The sequence below is a fragment of the Bos taurus genome, chromosome 2 (assembly GCF_002263795.3).
Source record: "Bos taurus isolate L1 Dominette 01449 registration number 42190680 breed Hereford chromosome 2, ARS-UCD2.0, whole genome shotgun sequence".
NCBI lineage: Eukaryota > Metazoa > Chordata > Mammalia > Artiodactyla > Bovidae > Bos > Bos taurus.
The window spans coordinates 20786378-20806399 of NC_037329.1; the positions used below are offsets into that span (position 1 = coordinate 20786378).

The 20022-nt window shown below is 52.7% G+C and overlaps 3 protein-coding genes across 4 annotated transcripts; all 3 read right to left on the minus strand.

Moving 5' to 3' along the window:
* Positions 1-2140: 2140 nt before the first annotated feature.
* Positions 2141-4353, minus strand: HOXD9 (homeobox D9). Its single transcript, XM_002685288.6, has 2 exons — positions 3478-4353; positions 2141-3125 (listed from the first exon to the last, which is right to left on the minus strand). The coding sequence occupies exons 1-2, from the start codon at positions 4271-4273 to the stop codon at positions 2884-2886; spliced, it is 1038 nt and encodes a 345-aa protein (XP_002685334.3). The 5' UTR covers positions 4274-4353; the 3' UTR covers positions 2141-2883.
* A 2972-nt stretch (positions 4354-7325) lies between these two features.
* Positions 7326-17216, minus strand: HOXD10 (homeobox D10). Of its 2 annotated transcripts, none has more exon segments than NM_001099105.1 (2): positions 7326-8292; positions 9649-10432. In NM_001099105.1, coding segments are annotated over 2 exon segments (1023 nt in total). In that variant the 5' UTR covers positions 10394-10432; the 3' UTR covers positions 7326-8014.
* Positions 17216-19930, minus strand: HOXD11 (homeobox D11). The gene is made up of 2 exons (NM_001206324.2): positions 19153-19930; positions 17216-18386 (listed from the first exon to the last, which is right to left on the minus strand). The coding sequence occupies exons 1-2, from the start codon at positions 19928-19930 to the stop codon at positions 18151-18153; spliced, it is 1014 nt and encodes a 337-aa protein (NP_001193253.1). The 3' UTR covers positions 17216-18150.
* Positions 19931-20022: the final 92 nt, after the last annotated feature.

The following is a 20022-nucleotide window of genomic DNA, read 5'->3' on the forward strand; positions in this document are numbered from 1 at the left end:
AGTCAAGTGCAGAAAACTGAGGCTCCTGAATGCCAAAGATATTTCTGCTCCCGAGAGCTTCCAGTAGTGTCTTTTTCAAAAGCTTCCAGCCCTTCTTTTGCCAGACATAGTAAGTCCCCATTCTGTAATCGCCCACAATTACAGGATGGGCAAGATTCAACCAGATCATAACTTTCTAAATATCAACTGCTATAGGCCTTTTTTTTTTTTTTTTTTAACAGTGGAGCCACGGACTTCAAAAGCTAAGAAATTACAGAAGTTAAATTCGTTCATTTTTTCTTTTAAAGCTCTTACATGTAGCATTAAATCCTGAATGTTAGCTACTTCGTAATTTTAATGCTTCAGGCCCATTTCACTGGACAATGGGGGTGGGGATAGAAGGCAAATTAAAAACGTTTTTGATTTATCTCTGAATGCCTGTCTGGAAAGGCCCCGTTGGGGTGTGTTCATTGGAACTTCTAAGCACAATAAATGAGATATTAAATGTATATCAAAAGTCACAGAGCAAAATGAATTGGCTGAGCATTCCACTTGAGTTTTTTTTAAAAAGCGAAGACTTTAATCAGTTTAGGTGTTTCCTAAGAGGCTGATCTTTTTTTTTTTTTTTTTTTCTCATTTTCTAAAATGCTTTCCTCCAATTCAGCTGTAACGATTAATTTATCTATAAGCAAACAAATAATTTCCAACAATATTTTTGCTCTGTGTTTGGAGCGGAGGGCTAGATATTTTTGTGAAAGGTCATTTAAGTGGTAACTTCATCTCTTTCCCTCGACCATGCGGCTGGGAGATGCTCGGCCTAAGTAAACGACCCAAGAGCACTAACTCTCCCAACCCCCAAATAACAGACGTATTTTCCTTTTTTAAAAAGGAGCTAACGGCGGCCATAGTCAAATATTATTGAGAGCCACCCACTGGCTACTTCTATACCCAGCTTATTTTTAAAATCAGAACTGTATTGTCTCCTCCTTCCTACTGCCCCCATTTTTATTTCCTAGGTGCTCACACCTCATTCGGGGCTCCCCAGCCCCTGTCTTCTTAGTCCAACGGAGTCCTGTTTATATTTTATTGTCCAGATTTTAAGACCCAGTTTTGTCTGCATTTTTCCTTTCCTCCCACAAACACAAACATCAAAATGAGATGCTTTCAAAGCGAAGCGCCGGGCCTGTTGTAAACTCATTACCTCCAGACGTCTCGCCGACTCGATGGCTTTATGACACCTTGTCTCTTCCTGTTTTCAAAGAGCCCAAGGTATCGGGTTGGCCGCAGGGGCGGGGGGTACGCAGCACCTTCTGCCGGATCTGGGCCTTGGATTTCCCTCCCTGCCCCCCTCTGCTTTTCCTTCATGTCCCCTCTTTCATCCGGATCCCCCCAAAACTCTGCCATCGCCCCCGCCTTCCGCCCAGCCCAGGCCACCCGGCGCCGCCGCCTCTCGGGCCTGCAAAGGCCGTGTTGGGCCCATATCCTCACTTACAATGACCTTCATTTTAGCCTCTGAAAGCGGCCCTCGGAGGGCCGAGCTGGGGGCTAAACACAGAAACTGGGTGGGGGAGGGGGGAGCGGGGTGGGGATAGCTGCGGAGGAGAGCCTTGACCATTTTGATCTTCTAAGGTCACTTCGGGGCTCCCGTGGGGAGGGGCGGAAGCTCATAGCCTAACCGGCTCAGCCCTCCCGGAGCCAGCCAGCCCCGCGCAACTGGAGTTGCCCCAGGGTGCTGAGTTGGCCTTTCCCTGGTTGCGTAGGGGGGAGGGGGGAAGCGGGGGTGTTGATGGCTGCGACTCCGTGAGCTGAGGGAGACATGGGGTGCGGTATGTCAAAGCCCTAGAAAGAAGGTCCCTTGGTTTCTGGGGTCCATCGGCTCTGCCGGTTCTGCTGCAATGCTGACACTGGGTCCCGGTACAGAGTTCGCCGAGGCATTGGAAGCAGGCTGGGACAAGACCGCCTAGGGCTCCCCCGGGGGAGGGGAGGGGGGGCTGTGCTCTATGCTGCAGTCTGCCCAACCAAAGCGAGGCTCAGAGGCACATCAGAGACCTCTCAGGTGGAAGGGCCATGGATTTTTAGCAGAGTATCCTTCCCCAAGATGGGGAAGAAGTCCCATAAGGGTGATATTTTGCAAAGAGGCAGAGAAAGCAAGCACACAGTGTTCAGGGCCAGCGTCTGGGCTCCATTTGATTAGGTCAGCATTTATTGGTAGGAAGCGGTAGCATTTACAACTGGTCCTCAGGCAGGAACCGGGAGGGCCTACACCCGCGGCTGCCCACGCGAGCCAAACCCTCCCAGGGAGAGTGCGGCTCCTCCAGTGCACTGAGAAGAAACCCCTGACCCACCGGCGGCCCTGGGCTCCTCTTTCAGCCTCATTCCAGATCTCAGTGGAGGGACCGCGGCCTCCCTGAGGAAAAGGGGCTTTCTTAACCGGTGGGCAACACGGCCACGGCTCGGCCCGGGCGGGCCTCCGCACCGTCGTCGCTCTGCCTTCGCTCTCGGAAATTGGGTGCGCTTGGCCCCTGCTTGAGCAGCGCTAAGCAGCGCTCGGGGCTAAACTACAGCACTTTTCAGAAATATAGGAGACATTTACACAGGAGAGGACTTCTCAAACCAGCGTGCACTCACAAAATATGGCATTTCCTAAGGAACCAACGGAACAGGAAAAGAGGGGAGCAGGATAGGGCAAAACCCCAAAGCCACTTGGTTTCTCCAACACATAAGCGAGCAAATACAGAGTCCCCCAAATTACCTCACAGAAACCAACCACACAGTCACTTCTACATAAAATGGGGTGGGGGGAATGTCCGAATGGCTGGAGAAGTTCTGGAAATCAAGCACCCACAAAGAAAAAAACCCCACTGCCATTGCAAAGCAGAGTGGTCCTGCTGGCGCCTCGCCGGGTCAGTCTCCCTTGGGGCATTTCTCCTTGCTCATCTTTTTCATTTTCATCCTACGATTCTGGAACCAGATTTTGACCTGTCTCTCTGTGAGGTTCAGAATCCTTGCCACCTCATAGCGCCGGTCCCGAGTGAGGTACATGTTGAAGAGGAATTCCTTCTCCAGCTCAAGCGTCTGGTATTTGGTGTAGGGACAGCGCTTTTTCCGGGTGGAGCGAGCGTGGATCCAGTTTGCTGCGGGGTTGTCTATGAAGAGGGGGGTTTGAAGAAGGGGAGCGAGGGGCGGAGGGGAGGCAGGGAGAGACAACGGGGTGGGGGAGAGAAAAGGTCGTTAAATTAATTTCACCAAGGATGGCCGGTTTTCACAACTTGGGGGGGAATTATCATAAAAAGCCTTAATGCCCGAGCTCTGTTTACCGTACAAACCGCGTGCCCAGGGTAGGTGGTTATGGGACGCTTTTTTTATGGACGCGTGTAGCTCGCCCAGGCTAGGGTAGGCGTCTAGACGTTTTTATAGGTTAGTAAAACTATCAGTTTTGCACATTCGAGCCTTACAGGTTTCAGCAATAAATCAGGGGGCAATTTCTTTTGCACTTACTTGGGTCAAGTTGCTGCTGCGGCGCCTGCGAATGCTGCTTCTCTTCCTCCTTCAGCGGACAGCCCGGGCTCGGGTGGTCGCTGCAAGCTGAGGGCTCCGATGTGCCGCCTGCCCCGGACCCGGATCCAATCCCCGCCCCGGGCCCGGTTCCCCCAGCCGCCGCCGCTGCCACCTTGTCCCGTAGGAACGAGTTGCACGAGAACTCGGGACCGCCGCTCCCCTGGGACTCTCGGGCCGCGGAGCACTCAGTCCTTTTGGAGGAGGAAGACGAGGAAGTGGAGGAGGTGGAGGTGGTGGAGGCGGCGGCGGGGGTCGGTGCCGCTCCGCTTTCAGGCTTAATCCCGTAGTGGCGCCCGTTGGGTGGGCCGCTGGGGCCGGGGCTGGGACCGGGGCCCGGGCCACCGCCGCTACCGCCGCCGCCGCCGCCGCCGCCGCCCGCACCGCCCGGGAAGCCGGGCAGCGGCTCCATCCAGGAGCGCATGTAGCGGCCGGGTTCGGAGGCGGAAGCGGCCAGGGGCGGCGGGGGCACGTATGGGTGGTAAAGGCCGCTCATCGCCGCCGCCGCCGGGGGCTGGGCGGGCACCGCGGACCACGAGGCGGAGAACACGGCCGATTTGGGGGCAAAACTACACGAGGCGAACTCGGCGGCGGCAGCGGCCGGGCTGTCGGCCACACCTGCGGGCCTGCCCTGCGCGCCAGGCCCTGGAGGTCCGAAGCGCCCGGCGAACACCTCGTCGCCCTCATGGCCTATGAGCGAGTCCACGTAGTAGTTGCTGAGGGTGCCACTGGAGGACATTTTGAGGCGCCCCGCGCTCCCACCCAAGGTTACACTGCCCGCCGCGGCGCCGCTCCCCGCCGGCGCCCGAGCCGCCGACTAGTTCGCAGGCTGCAGCCTCCACCATTGGTCGCGCGGCCCACGTGATCATATTTACCAATACCAGGAGTAAATCAGTCCGCTAAACTGGGGGCTGCTGTGATTTAAAAAAAAAAAAAAAATCATCATCAACATAAGAGCAACAATTAGAGCCCACGGGTCCCGGCCCGTGAGCCGAGCTCGGCCCGGCCTGACTCGGCCAACCCGGTGGCGACTGGGACCACGCGCCCCGACCGCGGCCGCAGGAGGCGCTGGGGACTATTTGTTCGCCTCTTCTTGCCGCCCTCTGTCTTGCAGTCCGGACTGGGGCTGCCTCCTGAAGCGTCTGGGCTCCGAGCTCCCGGCCGTGAGTTCTGGGCGCACCGAGCACTTGGCAGAGCCCAGAGCGGCCGGGGGCGGGGAGCGCGAGCCTGTGCGGCCAGAGGCAGGCCGGCCTTCCGAGGCGGCCCCCTGGCGCCCGAGGGGAGTTCTCCCGGTGCTTCTCTCCCGGCCCCAGCCCACCCCTGCCTACGCACACCCACACACGCTCTCTCACAGCTTGTCGTGTTGTTTAAAACAGGTGGAAGACCTCTGTAATGATATTATGCCTTTCAATAAAAATTTTATGAGGTGTATTTGATTATAGATTAATGTGTCCCTAATAAAACGGACGGATGGAGCAGCTCGAAAGGCCCCCCTCCCCCTACCACACTCACACACGCCCGCGCAGACACACACCCTCGACGTGAGGCTGAGCACACGCCGAGGCTGGAGGGTTGAGCTGGGGCGGCCTGGCCCTTGGGCTGGGCGCGGCCGGCGGCCACCGCCCGGGCTCATTCTGCCTTCGGAAGTGTCCGCAAGCTGGCAGTCAGCACCGCGCGGACCGTGGCGGCCGGGGTGCCTTGTCTTCTCCGGGACTTCTGGAAAGGTCCTGGAAGAGAACACGCCATAGGGCAGAACCCAAATGGCAGCGCAGGCCCGCACCCCGCTGCCGCCCCGACCGTGCCTCAAGAATGGCCATCGGAACAGCATTTCCCTGGGCCAGGCCGCTCCCCTTGGTTCTCACTTGGAGGCGTCCAAGTGAATTCCAGAGATCTCTAAAAAATGCCCTGGTCCTTGGGCTACTCTTACGAATTCTTTTCTTTCTTCCTCTCCCTCCTCCCCACTTTTTTTCCCCCAGTCTCCAAAGGTAAGGCTAGGCAGCCTTGAATCTGAGGTAAATGCCCATTGTCACTCCCAAATCCATGGTACAAAGCCTCGGAAGCCCGGCTGGGAGCCGAGACAAAAAGCAGTCGGGCGTCGGCGGGTGGAGGATATATTCCTCGCTCTACAAGTTGCCCAGAGCACCCTTGGGGGGCTCCCAGCCCACCTTGAGCCCCTGAAAGGAAGGGGGAAATGGCTACTTATGGTCTGATTGATTGCCTTTGCCAAAGGCTCTCTGATTTTATTCCAGAGGAGCTGCCTCTGCCTGTAGCCCAGATTTTCCTCTGAGACATGACCCCTTGTCAACAACGAATGGTGCTCCCCACATCGCAGGAGGTAAACTGAGAAGCTAAAATTGCCTTCCTTCTCCTGCCCAACCAATGGAGGTCTGGGCAGATCTATTCCAGTGTTCCCAACCTGGCACCGATGCCAGCCATCTTCCACCCTAGGAAATGGCTCCCCTAAAGCTTTCTGTCTTGGACCTGGAAAATAATCTCTGTTTTCGGCAGGGAAGTTTAAAACTCTGAATAATTACTGAGTCTCCCAAGGACTCTTGGTCGAGGGTTTTAAGGCTGAGGCCCCCTTAAAGAGATTGTTTTTAGCGGAAAAGTTGGGGGGGGGACACGAAAAGGATTTGTCATTTTCATTTGCCCTTTGATAAATCCAAGGATTTGTCAAGGAAGCTGCTTGAGTCTACTGGAGACCTTTTGAAACCACAGCACAACCTAGGGTAACGAATTCTCTGTTAGCTCATCCCCCCAAGGCCTCTCCTCTTCTCCCTGTCAGGACTAGAAAAGTATTGACTCTCGTGGGCTGAGGATCCTGCAATCCATCAGTCAATCTATGTATCTATCCATCTATCTATATGCACACTCATACACAGGGGAAAGATAGCTGGAGTTTTCTGGGCCATGGTAACAACTGGAACATTGGACTTCATGGGAAGTCATGTTCATCTGCAAATTCTTTCGGTCACCTTTTGTACATTTTCTTGCCTCCCAGATATAATGGCTCCAACCAGCAGTTTGTAATTAAATGGAGGGAGAATTAACTGGTGAAAGGCTTTCCTTCCTTCAATTTTTTTTTTTTCATGTAGGCCACCAAAAGGTAATCACTGAACATAAAATCCTTCTACAAGGAAACCACGGCAAAGTGGGATGAGAAAACTCACTCATCTTTGGCTTCACTGTGGCCTGGCTATCTTGTGCTTGGAATGGGGGTAGGGATAAGAACAGGGGAGCAGAAATGGATCCGATGCAATGCTAAGCTGCTGCTTGTCTTTGCTCCTGTAATGGAGGCCCCGCGGCTTCCAGGTGGGCAAGACTGATTTTGACCTAGTCCCTGACGATGGTACACAGCTAGAAATCACCAAGACTCCACTGAAAGCATTAAAATAACACAACCAAAACCAAAGAAAGGAAGACACACAAGTGGGGAGCTTCGAGGAAAATGCGGTTTGGGCACAGGTTTACTTACCAGGCTCAGGCTAGAGGAAAGTTCACAACCACTGACAAATTAATTATGTTACTATCATGAGGGGAGGGGGAGACAGGACCCTCCTTCTTCCCAACTAGGAAAACAGCAGGCACAGCCTGGATTATCACTCCCCCACCACTGCCAAAAATTTCAGCACCAAAGGCCCCCTTCAGCTTTTCTCTCCCATATCCCTTCCCCTACTCTCTACCACCCCCGCAACTGCCCCAAACAAGCAGTTTAACAGGAAGATAATCTCACCAAAGTCTTTCATCTCCATCACAACATATTTCCATTTCAGAAAGCAGAGGGAGTGCACTCGTTTCCAGAGTTTATTGCATTATACATGCGACCAGAACATGCACAGAAAGGACAGGTTGCTGTTGTACTTCTACCAAACCACAGATGCACCACAAGGGAAAGGCTACAAGGCAAAGTCAGTCAATATTCCATCTCACCAAGGACAACTGCTAAACTCATTTGCAAAAAGATACATTGTAATGTGCTTTTTTAGTCCCCCTCCCCCCAAAGCTTGTGGGTTTTAATCTTTTTAAATATATATGTAACTTAAGTACTTTTAAGTACTGGATGTATTCAAAACGCCATGAGCTCATGGACTAACCACACACAGAGACCTTTTGTGTTAGGAAAAACATGAAAAAGTCACATTGCTGGACGGACGAGTGGATTGATGGATGCTCTACAGTTCCAATAAGTTAAGAGCCAAATGAAAATGCGCAGTAATAGTTACCCTGCATTACGATGAAAAAAAATAATAAATTACACGTGCTAGTTTTTTTAATATATATATATATATATATACTCATAGGGATTACAGATCACTTGCAGCACGAACAGAATGACCCCAAAGTCACATTCTAGCAGGAAAAAAAAAAATTCAAAAAACAAAGAGCATTGAAGGTTTTGTTTCCGCCTTCCCAGTCCTCCAGCACTCGGCCCTGGAACTCGACGCCCCTCTCCGATCCTAGCCTCTGACGGGCCTCGGACCTAAGAGAAGGTGAGGTTGGCGGTCAGTTCTCGGATCCGGTTCTCTCGGCTCATCTTCTTGAGTTTCATTCGGCGGTTTTGAAACCAAATCTTGACCTGCCTGTCGGTGAGGTTAACGCTCTTACTGATCTCTAGGCGGCGCTCGCGGGTGAGGTACATATTGAACAAGAACTCTTTTTCTAATTCCAGCGTTTGGTGCTTAGTGTAAGGGCACCTCTTCTTTCTGCCACTCTTTGCAGTGAGCCAATTGCTGGTTGGAGTATCAGACTTGATTTCCTCTAACAAAATTAAAGGGAGAAGAAGAAAAAAAATCAAGAATTTTTTTTTTCTCTCAATCTGTTCAAATTTACCCTTGGCCATGACCCCGCTGGCAGCCAGGCCACTTTGGGAAATGCTTGCATTAAACATTACTCACATGAGGTGGGCCCTGAAAGATATTTGTAAATGATGCCAGGTTAGTTAAAGTACCCAAAATGACACAAATGGGTGGGTATTCTTGCCGTCTGTGTCAGCGTTCTCTCTCTCTCTCTCTCTCTACTTTCTGACCTGCACAAAATATTAGTACAATAGTAAACTTTCAGAATCTCACCAGCAACATTCTAAATGATCATCTCACAACAGGGCTAGAGTGGAAGAAGCAAACCACAGTCTGACAAGCCTACGAATCCCACTGCTGCCTCGGATCCCCAAACCTGCCACTTCTTCCCCACTTCTCCCAGGCAGGTGGGGAGCCCCACAGTCAGGCTTAGAGATACCAGTTCTCTTTCAAAAGATACCAGAGGAACCAAGTACACCTTCTCCGCCCTGCCTGGGCATAGTTTTATGCCCCAGAATTTCCTGAATTCTTGTGCTTTCTTGCCCCCACACAAAAGCATTCTCCCAGAAATGAGAAATGTAGCTCCTTGCTGTGGCCCAACTCTGAGCACTGGGGCAGAGGATCAGGGGCAGAAAATCCAGAGCCCCTGGCTCTTTGCCCTATCCAGCCCTAAGGCTGGCCCTGCCGGGTGGGCCATGCACATTCCATTCTCCCTCCCTTATGCCTTTGCTCCCTTTGCAAAAGGACTGCAAAGCTTTCCGCACTTTCCCCAGACAAAGCCAAGGTTACCTAGCCCCGCAGAGGCAGGGAGCCCTGTTCTCCAGCCCAAGCACCAACTGGTCCAGCCATCTCGTTCCCCTTGCTGTCCCCAAGCTCGCAGGATGCGGGGTGCATACACTTGAACACGAACACGGTACTTTGGACCACCTTAAAATCATCATTGAGTGAAAGGCATGGCTGGGACTGCAAATCTGAGCGGGAGAAAGGAGGTTCTGGGGCCGCGTTTACCAGCCTCAGGTCTCATTTGCGCTCTTTTGTTGCATTTCAGGTCTAGCTCAGGAAAAATAAACCCGGAAAGCCCTTCCTCTGTCCAGGCGCCATCAGCACGGGGCCAGGACTAGCCAGGAGGGTCAGGGCAGCGCGGCAGAAGAGAAAACCATCTCGGGATTAAGACTGCCCTTCTAAAAGACGGGAGGAGAGGCACCTGCCAGTCGGGGCCCCAGGCTGCCGGTTCAGCACTGGGCACCCGGGTGTTCCCTCTCTCTGCCGGTTCCAGGGCTGCGCGCCCCGCTGGGGTGACAACTCTGCTCATACCGACCTTTGCTTTCCTTCTCCTGTACTTCGGGACTGGACACGGAGACCTCTGCCAGGCAGCTCCTCTCTTCCGGAAGGCCGCTCTTGGCTTCGGGGCTCTCCACCTGGGAGACTTTGGTGGGCTCCTGGCCACTCGCTGGCTCGTTCATCTTCTTTTCCATCTGCAGCTGGGCGGCCGAGAGCTGCGGCTTGGCCGCGCCGCGAGGGTTGAGCTGGAGCATGACTGTGGAGCTGCCTTCGGGGCTGTTATTGTACTCTTGGGTTTTCCCGGTGGCGTAGGTCTGACTCAGTCTAAAATATCCAGGGACAGGAACCTCGGGGTTCTCAACGGGACAGGACTCAGGGACCAGCCTCTGGTACGATGGGACCTCAGCAGAAATGAGTTTGTTGCGTTTATCAGAATACATGCAGCAATTGGATTCTTCCTTAATGTTGGTGGTGAAGGAGCAAGTGGGGACTTGCTGTGTAACAGGTTGCTCTATTCGACAAGATCTGTTCGGGTCTGTCCAACTGTCTACTTGAGGTATATAAGGATGCACATTCATACCCATATTTTGGTGGTTCACTTCTCTTTTGGCCAGAGACGGGAGCAGTCCACAGGTTTGCATTCCATAGGTCCCCATGTCTGCGCTAGGTGGTGGCATGTACATGCTGGCGCTGCTCGAATAAAAACTGTCACTCCTGCAGGCACTGATCAAGGAATCTACTAAAAAAGTATTAGCAGCAGGAGAGCTGTTGGGAAAGGACATTTTGGGGAGGAATTTGAAGAAGAGAGATTGTGTCCTTTGTAGGCTGACATCTCTAGGAAAACATTCCCCGTGTAATTGTGGATGCCTCTGCCGACCACATGACAACCAAGCCAATGAGATTTGAAAATGGCCTTGAGCCGCAGCCTCCTCGCAGGTCACGTGCTCCAGAGCCCGGCCAGCCGGCCGCGTAAGCGCGGACAACAGCGACATCTACTACGCGCCCGCGATAGTGCGCGCTGGAGACAACCGGCGCAGCGCTCTCCGCCGCCCGCCGGCCTCGCGGGGCTCGCTCTGCCCGCCCGCCCCACTCGCGTCCCCCACTCCAGCCTCTGGGCCCGCAGGCGGAAGGAAAGGCTCGGCCCGAGGGGTCTCCGGGAGGACACACGCGGGGAGGGCAGCCCGGGCGCCGTGGCGCCAGCACACAGAAGCATTCCCCGCACACACCCAGGCAGAAGGCGCCCGAGAGGGCCGGGGCCAGGGCGGTGGGTGGGGGCCCAGCCTGGTTCATTTTGTCTCGGACAGCCTGGGAAGGTGAGTTGGACTCCCCAGACTCTGAGACATCCCACCCCAGGAGTCCACAGGAAAGAGCTCTGGCGCCTTAGACGCGTCCAAGATATCCTGGGGAGTGGAGTCGAGAAGGGCCGCGAGGGCCGAGAGGCCACGCAGCTGACCAGCACCGCGGAGCCCCGAGGACCGGCCCGGCCCCGGCACTGTCCTCTGCCTCGGCCCGCCAGCCCGCCCCAGCTCCCGGCGCCTCTGCGCCCCGGTGGGCTACTCGAGCCTTCGGCTCTTCAGGGAACCACACCCCGACCTCTGCGGGCCGGGCCGCTGGGAGCTTTCAGCCTGGAGACAGTCCCTCGCCAGCAGCGCGGCATCCGCGAAAGCGTCCCCCCACCCCCGGGTTCTTAGCGGAAGAACTAAACCAACTAAACCGAGGTTTCCCTCCCCACACGCCCTGAAAATAGAGGGCAAAGAGGAAGGAAGGAAGAAGAGAGAAAAGAATGTTTTCTAGGAAGGGGAAACTCTCACCCTCTGACTCCAGAAGTTTTAGAAAACTGACTGGGCCAAGCAGGAGAGAGTGATGCAAAGGTGTCATATGGTTCTTCTGCAAAGAAAAATATGTTTTCCTTTTATGGATTTTGTAAAAGCATTGGTTTTTGACAAGTGCAAGGTACAAAAGGTTGTGGAATTTATTAATACATATTAAGAAGAATCAGGGCGATCAATAAAATTCTCATCTACATTCTTGGGCTACTTGGTAATTTTCTTGCTTCTGAAGGTTTTTAAAGAGTTATACCCGCTGTTGCCACACACGGGAAGATATTTTATTAACAAATCAATCGAGACTTTGTAAAGGATAAGATTAATAGTTAAGATTTAGCATAATGGCGTTCGCTTTATGAATTATTGAAAATTATACTATTGATTTTTCCCCCTTGCTACTAACCAAGAAGGTCAATTTTTGTTTTAACACAAATTGTCAAATATTAAAAGCTATACTTTTGTCAGAAGTTGAGTTTTACAGTTTTGGGCAATTCCTAAAATTATTTGAGAAGGTTTTGTTTGGATAAGGGAAGGGAGGGAAAAAAGGAGGTGAGAGAACCTTAGTCTTCTGTTTCCTTTGGTGAGGGAAAGTTCTATAAAAAGGATTTGGTCTGGGGTTGTGGTCGACCTCATTAAAAGAACAACCACCATCACCACCATGGAAACTCAGTTTTATGAGAAACTTCTTCAACAACTTCCTCCCTCGTTCTCTGTTGCAGGCGGTGAGCAGTCCTTCGGAAGCCGCGGCCTCAGGGCAGCAGCAGGGAGCTTTAAACTTGATTTCCAAAGGTTTGCCTTGGGTGAGGGGCCCGGCCAGGGCACTGGAGCCGTTCTCAGGCTTCCTGGATCCCCTTTCCTGCATCTGAGAGAGGAGATGGGCCCCGGAAACTCTGATCGTAAACCAGTTCTCTGTCTGGGGAGGCATCCGTGTTTTCTTCTCCCCACACTCCTGTCACGGGGGCTGGCCTTGGATTTCAGGCCCAGAGACTGAACTTGTGGGCAAACTGGGTTTCTGCCTTGCCTTTTTTTTTTTTTGGGGGGGAGCCGATGCTCAGCCTACTGGTGGATGTAGTAGCCCGCTCACTCCTTCACAAAAACCTTTTCCAGCAAACCCTTTGTCCAGCCCTCCCCAAAAGGAATCTCCCCTGGCCTGGTGGAAAAAGTCGTTGGACATTATTTTCGGCCTTGGGACTGCTTCGGCTGTCCCCTCACAGTGCCCTCGCCCAAACAATAACCCCTTTTAAAAAAACTCCTCGGTGGCAATGAGACAGACCTTTTAAACCTTTACGCAGCTGTTCAAATACAACATCATTGTCAGGTTAAAAGCCTGGCGCCTCTAACTGCTCCGGCTGCGGGATGCCGGCTAAGGAAGCGGAGGTTTAAACATTACCTTCGGCAGGGGTGGCTGTTTTTAGGCTTGGGGGTGGGGAAGTGAGGAAGGCAGGGGAAAAAACCCAACTTTTGACTCAAGTCTGCTAAGGTCCTGTTCAAAGCTAACAGCCACGGACTAGCACCCCGAAAATTGCCTTCTCTCAAGGCGGAGATCATGATCTCAGCCACAGCTAAGCGTGCCCAGGGCTGGACAAAGTGCCCGCTGCACACGCTCTCGGCAGGCGCCCTGACGCCAGCCTGGCGCTCCAGTACTGTCCTCCCTTGCCTGTTGACCAAGGGAGCTGCCCGGAACTCCGCTGTCCAGTTCTCCCTATCCCACAAGAGAGGCAAGAGTGTTCAACCTCATCACAAATTTTATGCCCATCAAATGTCCTTTCATAATCTTTATTTATACACGAAGAAAACATCCAAGCTAAAAACCAGCAATTCCTCACCGAAGGGGTATATCTGCCGTTAACCAGGACCTCTGCCTCCTGAATTTGGGGAGCCTTTCTGTTTCAGCTCCCTTCGCCTTCAGGCTCAGTCACTCCCGCACTGGATTTGGTTTTAAATAGGTCATCTTCACTCACCGGAGGGGGTGGAATATGTGTATCAGATATAATTTTGAATCTATTATCACAAAATTCTATTTATTCTTTTTCAAATTTTTATCTTCAGACCAGCTCCTTGAGGCCAGAAATTGCCAATATTTTGGAGGAATTTTATTATAAAAATCAAGCAAAATAGAAACAATACAAGGAAGAGAATGATCTGAGCCTGGGAGGATAGAAACTTTGTCTAAGACCCTAAGGCTAAGATAAAGCAAATGGAATGAAAAGGCTGGGTTTTCAAGGCCAGGCTTTATTTTGCTCACAAGTATTTAAGGTAGCTCCATAGCTGCTGTTTTCGATCATCTTTAGATCAGTTGGAGCAGCTACCATTAATAATAAATCAATATTGCACCATACAGGAGATGAATATCCACAGTTGTATCAAGACATCCTTCTCCCTGGCACAGTTCTTTCCAGAGAAAAATTAAAAGGGTCGCTTCAGCAAGAAATTAGCATTTGTAATCAAGAAGTGACTTGCATCTGCGCTTCCTGTCACAGGGAAGAAGGGCAGCGGCCCTGGGCCTGGGCGGACCTGGGGATCCACTGATTTGGGGCCCTGAGTGACCTCTCAGAGATGTGCCACTTTTGGGGGGCAGAATGGATGGGCACAAATTTTAAAAGCTGCTTCCTCCAAGCACCCTTCTGGGTTGCACCGTGCACCTCCCAGCCGATGTGAAAAGAACTCAAAAGGGCAACTGGGGAGGCCAGAGAAGCCGCCACCAATGCAAAGACGGGTCTAGGGAGACATTGCAAAAGGACCAGCAGCCTAGGAACCTCTTCCCTTTGCAGACACAAAAGACTCCTACTTCTTCCAATCTCCCTTCACTTCAAGCTCTGAGACCTCAGTGACTCAAGATGCTGGGGCCATGCTCCATGAGCCCCACATGCCCTGAATGATCCCAGAAAGGTCAGGTCTGCAGCCCGGAGAAGTCCTGGTCCAATTCCCCAATTCCCTGGTCTTTTTTAGACTCAACTTGGGCGCTGCTGAGAGGAAAGGGACCACAGATTGCTGAGCACTCGTGGTCTAGGAGAGGCTGCCAGCCAAGGCCAAGGGGCCCTCCAAGGCCACAAGCGCCCCCGCTGGAGCTGGCTAAAGAGGAACACAACGACATTTGGGGAGGAGGACTCTCACCCCACTTGGACTGAGGCCCAGGTTAGGCCCCGGGAAATGTCGATTCACAATAGCTAAGCTGGACCCACAGTCAGACAGGCAGGAGCCAGGGTGCCCGCGGGGAACATCAATGCCTCCGGCTGGCGCCTCCCATGGGGTGGGGAGACTCATGGCCCCCAGCCTCCACTGAAGCCGATGCCAACTTCCAGGGGTGGACCCAGAATCTTTAGTCTGGGGCCTGGAGGGAGGGGGCAAAGACATCGAAGTTGAGGAGGTCCTCACTAATTCCGGGGTTGCGTGTGCTTTACAGTGAACTTTAGGAAAGAAGGGACAGGCACCTTTCATTTTGGAACTTCTCTTTCGGTCCTTGGATGGTGGCACAGGCCCTCCGCAATGTTAGGGGCTTTCGGGGTGGGAATGGGGTTGAGGAGGGCATACGGAAAGAAAACTGCTTTCAGGAGCTTGTGCCAAAATCAAACTCCACGCTCAAAGCCAGCAGACAGCTTGGAAGGGTGGCCAGGGTTCTGTCAAACGCAAAGCCCCGTTTGCTTCAAATGCATACACCATTCCAAGACACCTTGAAGTATAAACATTCCCCGGGACTGTCTACCGCTCCCCGCAGCCACACTAGCTCAGTATGGCCGGGAGCCCCAACTCAGTCCTGCCTGCGCCTCCCGGTCATTACCGGTAGCCCCGAGCGTGAGGCACTACTGGGGGTGGGGGTGGGGGTGGGGGTGGGGGTCCCTGGTGCAGAACGACCCGCTAGGTCTCGACGCGTCTCATTTTTCTGAGACCACACTCAGTTAAGTTGCCGGCGCCCTGATCTGTCTTAAACAAAAGCCTTTTAATCACCCCAGGCGGTCGGAGAGCGTGCAAGGCGGACGCGGTTTTAGGCAGGGGTGGTCCTACCTTCCTATCGCTCTCCACACACAAACCAAGAAAATTGATTTCCATAATTTAAATAACTTAAAGTGGCATGGCTTATTTTTTGAAATGCACATATTTGTCTTTTAAAAACCTCTCTTCGACACCACCAGGTTATACCGAAGTATTCTTTACAACAGCTTTATCTATAAGACAACGATTAGGTGATCTCTTATTTCAGGAATCTGCTCGCATTCCTCTGTCTTTATACAACTTCCCAACCTCACGGCTACTGAGAACAAACAATCAGCAAGCAAACACCTTAGCGGTTTCTAGCCGGTTAAGATTGCATATTAGAATCCAGTATCCGAAAGATACGGTACCGCGGCCTCTCCGACAAATGAGGCTTCTGGAACGTGAGCACGCCCCCGTGTGGCTCTCCAAGGCCATGCAAACGCGAAATGGTATCTCTAGGTTCGGTTTAACTAAGGTGGTGGACATACAAGCTGCTGCATTTAGACGCAGCATTTTAAAAAGAACAAGCCAGCGAGCAAGAGAGAGAGAGATGGAGAGAGAAGAAAATAAACCAGTTTTAGCCTCCTGGAATGATCGCATTACTACGGCACTGACACTGTAACGGATGCCCAGGATTCCAAACAAAGGAGTCCCCTTCTGAACGAAATTATTCAATTGTAGGCTTTGTTTCTATCGCATCCTTAACCAAACGTTGAGGGACGCTTTTGGAAACAATATATTTTCTTTTGTTCCATATCATAGAAAGTACAGTAACTTATTTGACAGGGTGACTTCTTTTTTTTTTTCCAAATATAACGAAGTAAGTCTGTAATAGAACTGTCCTTTTCAAATGCCTACTTTCAAAATCGCGTTTCTTCATTAGAGCTAATGGACTGCTATCTATGACTCCCTCCCAGCAAAAACAAACAAACAAACAAACCAGCATTTCCTAGTTGTAGTAAAAGCATGCTGGTAGACATTTTAATATAACCAGTATTTTTAAAAGAAGTCAATTGGTACTGAATTACACAAATGTTTGAAGGGAAATTAAGGTTATTGATCCTGAAATTAGGAATTTGCTTAGATTTATGGTGAGCCCTCGATATGATTCTGTGTGGTCATAAATGTGTGTGGGGCTCTGGATGTGTGTGAGCATGTGTGTGTGAGAGTGGGTGGCAGTTGAATATCACAGAAGAACCTTAAGGCGCCTAATTATTCAGAAAGGTTAAAGGTGATGACCTTGACATTTTGGAAGTTCAAAGGCATACACTTATGCACTTATGTTTTTCCTTCCTTCCAAAAGCTTTGATAATTAAAAAAAAATTCTGCATTTGGAAATGCATGCCTCCTTGGAAGATGCATGGGGTGCTGTATAGCTCATGGATTTATTTTTTGACTTTGGACTTATAAGAGGTTAAGAGTCATAAGATTCACTTTACTCTTTTCAGAGAAAGAGAAGCTTTTCTCACTCTTCCAGTTTATTGCACATTGCGGAAATCTCTTTTGGGCCCACCAGAAGGTGTATAATATAACCCAATTAAGCTATTTAGAACTTTGGCTTTTATGGTGTTGTCTAGACAGTTCAAGGTTTTGTAAACAGCCTGGCCTGGCCCTGCAACATAAAGTGCAGTGTAGCCTCCACCACATTCTTTAACTTGAAGCGGTATTTGCTGTGAGAAGTGGTCTGCCAGTCCTGGGCCCTATTTCCAAGGCGGGGCAGTGAGGGAGACCTTCTCTGGTCTAGGTCCCTGTGACACCAGCAAGGACCCAGGCCCTCTCCACCGTCCCTTTAGAAAATTAGTTTTGTTTCAATGAAAGGTTCTAGTTATTATTTCTTCTTTTAAGGGACCCTGACTCCTTGACATCTTATTAAGAGTGAATTTGTATCTCCTACCCTTTTTTTTTTTTTTTTTAAGGAATTCCAAGTTTACTACCCTGGGTATAGGATAGGGTGAGGTGGGCAAGGAGACTTGTTTCTTAGGTTCCTGCTGTCTCAGCCTCATTGCCTGGATAAGGCAGCACCAGCATGGCTGGGTCACATCTTCAATTCAGCGAGTCATCCCTAAAGTGATTTTTAATGCCAGTGTAGTTTAGAAGGGATGGGAGAGAACAAGTCTTATCTTAGCGGGATTATAAAGCTTTTCACTTGATTTTCAGTTGCTTGGGGGAGAAGGTTCTGGCCACAAAAATATCCTAATCAGACTCTAAACTTCTTCAAAGAGGAAAATTCATACAGTGTATTGAAGCTATAACCTCCATTTTACTAGAAACCATTTATTCACACAAAAGACAGTGACTCGTGCCTTGATAGGATAGACCAAAGGTACATTTCCCAGAGTTTAAATAATCTGCATTCACCAAGGGGAAAAGATGCAGTCCCTTAAACTCAGAACAAAAACAAGTGCCTTCCAGCCCCTCGGCCTAACTCTCTACAGATCCCACAGCGTCCCCACGGGAGCTCAGAGAGAGGGAACAACAACAGCACATTGGCGGTAAAATTGTAAAGGGACGTTTGCATTTACCATTTTCCCCTTATTAGGATCCGTTCGGCCAAGTCCCCGACCTCGTCCGCAGGCTGCAGTGGTCGCTGGGAGGTCCCGAGTTGACCGTGGGAAGGAATCGTGGAGTTCCACAGAGAAGAGGCGTCATTAAACCCAAGGACATTGGGCCTGCTCAGGGCAGGCTGGTGGGGAGGAGAGTGGGTGCGTGGGGCTCAGGGGAGAGGGGTGCTCCTGGAGCTCTCAAAATAAGGGGTTTCCAGTGAAATACTGCAGACGGTCTCTGTTCAGTTTCTTTTCTTTCATCCTGCGATTCTGGAACCAGATTTTGACTTGCCGGTCAGTAAGGTTGAGCATCCGAGAGAGTTGGAGTCTTTTCTCTTTGTTTATGTACACGTTAAAGAAAAACTCGCGTTCCAGTTCGCGGATCTGGTACTTGGTGTAGGGACAGCGCTTTTTCCGAGACCGCTGGGGGGCCACTGCAAGTTAAAGAGACCAAGGGGTAAGAGAGGCCACTGCCTGCCCACCCCTGGCTGTCCGCTCGGGCCGCGCAAGGGCCAGGCCTCGGCCGGTTGGGGACGTCCCTGCTAGGGCTGAAAGGCTCTGCCTGCGTCGTGGGGGATGATATATGGGCGGGCACAGGAGAGAGTGCGGGCGTGGACCTATGTTCACGCCCCGACACACACACACACACACACACACACACACACACACACAGCCTGGCATCGAGGTGGGAAGCAGAGAGCGAGAGCGAGGCAGGCTCTGAGCTGGACTCAGAAGGGAGAGAAACACGAGCGTGCCGGGCATCTACTCGACTCCAGCCAGCAGCGTGCGTCAGGCAGAGGCTTGGATAAAGTCCAGTTCAAGGATCAAACTCTCCCCAACCCCCCACTCCTTTAAAAGCAGGAGGCTCGAGTGTCCACACTCACAAATTGGCTTGAAATCTCCCCTCCCTTCCTCCCTCCCTCCACGCTCTCTAGGACACCCCCACACACACGCACAAAACTGGGGGAAAGCTCTCTGCAGCGATTAATGTCCCCCTCGAAGTCTACCTTAAGCCCACCTAAATTGGTTTCCTATCGTAAACACGCTTTACAACGGCCAGGGAAATCTTATAGGATGTATAAACCCCTTCGAACGCTTATAAAGTAGCACATAAAACGGCGCAAGCAGAGGGAGGCCCCCTCCGCCCCCCCGCGCCCACGGCCCCCAAGCCCAGCCGCCCACCCCGCGTCCGGTGCCTACCTGTGCCTCCACTCTTCTCAGCCCCCGCCTCCCCCGGGGGCACCTCGCCGTCGCCGCCTTCTGCCGCCCCCTTGGGCTCCGAGCCGGGGGTCGTCTTGGCGCAGGGACTTCCCCCGCCGCCACTGGCCGCCGTCTTGGGGTCGCTCTTGTCGGCTGCGCCCTCGGGCTGCGGCGGCGCGGGCGGCGGAGGGGGCTGCGGCCCGGCGAACGGGGGCCCGGGCGCAGCCTCGTAGAACTGGTCGAAGCCCTGAGGCAGGATGCCGTTGCGGCCCACGGCGCTGTAGAAGTTGGAGGCGGCGCCCGCAGGGCCGTGCGGCGGCCCGGGCGCGGCGCATACCGGCTCGGGCGCCTTGAAGAGCACGTCCGGCCGGCGGCCCGCGGGCGGGAGCAGCTCGCGCTGCATGGCCGCCTCCTCGGCCGCAGCCGCCGCCGCCGCCGCCGCAGCAGCAGCCGCGTAGTAGGGAGCGTAGCCCCCGGCGCCGCCACTGCCGCCCCCGCCGGGGCCGCCCCCGCCGCCGCCTCCCCCTGCGCCGCCGCTGCCGCCGCCGCCGCGGTATGGCCACTTGGCGCGCTCCAGGCCGTAGTCGCGGAAGGCCACTTCGCGCACGGGTTGGACGTGCGGCGCCAGGTTGGAAGAGTAGGGGAAAGTCATCTGGCAGGACGACGGTTGAGACAGGAACGACGGCTTGCTGGCGAAGTCCGACGGGGCCACATAGTAGGCGCAGCCGGGCAGGTACATGCTGGCTGCGCTCGGGCCGCACTCGTCAAAGTCGTTCATGGCTCCGCGGCGTGCGCGCCGGCGAGCCCTGGGCCGCTCCCCGCGCCGCCAACCTGAGCCATCGATTGCACAAGAGGCTTGGGCCAGGATCA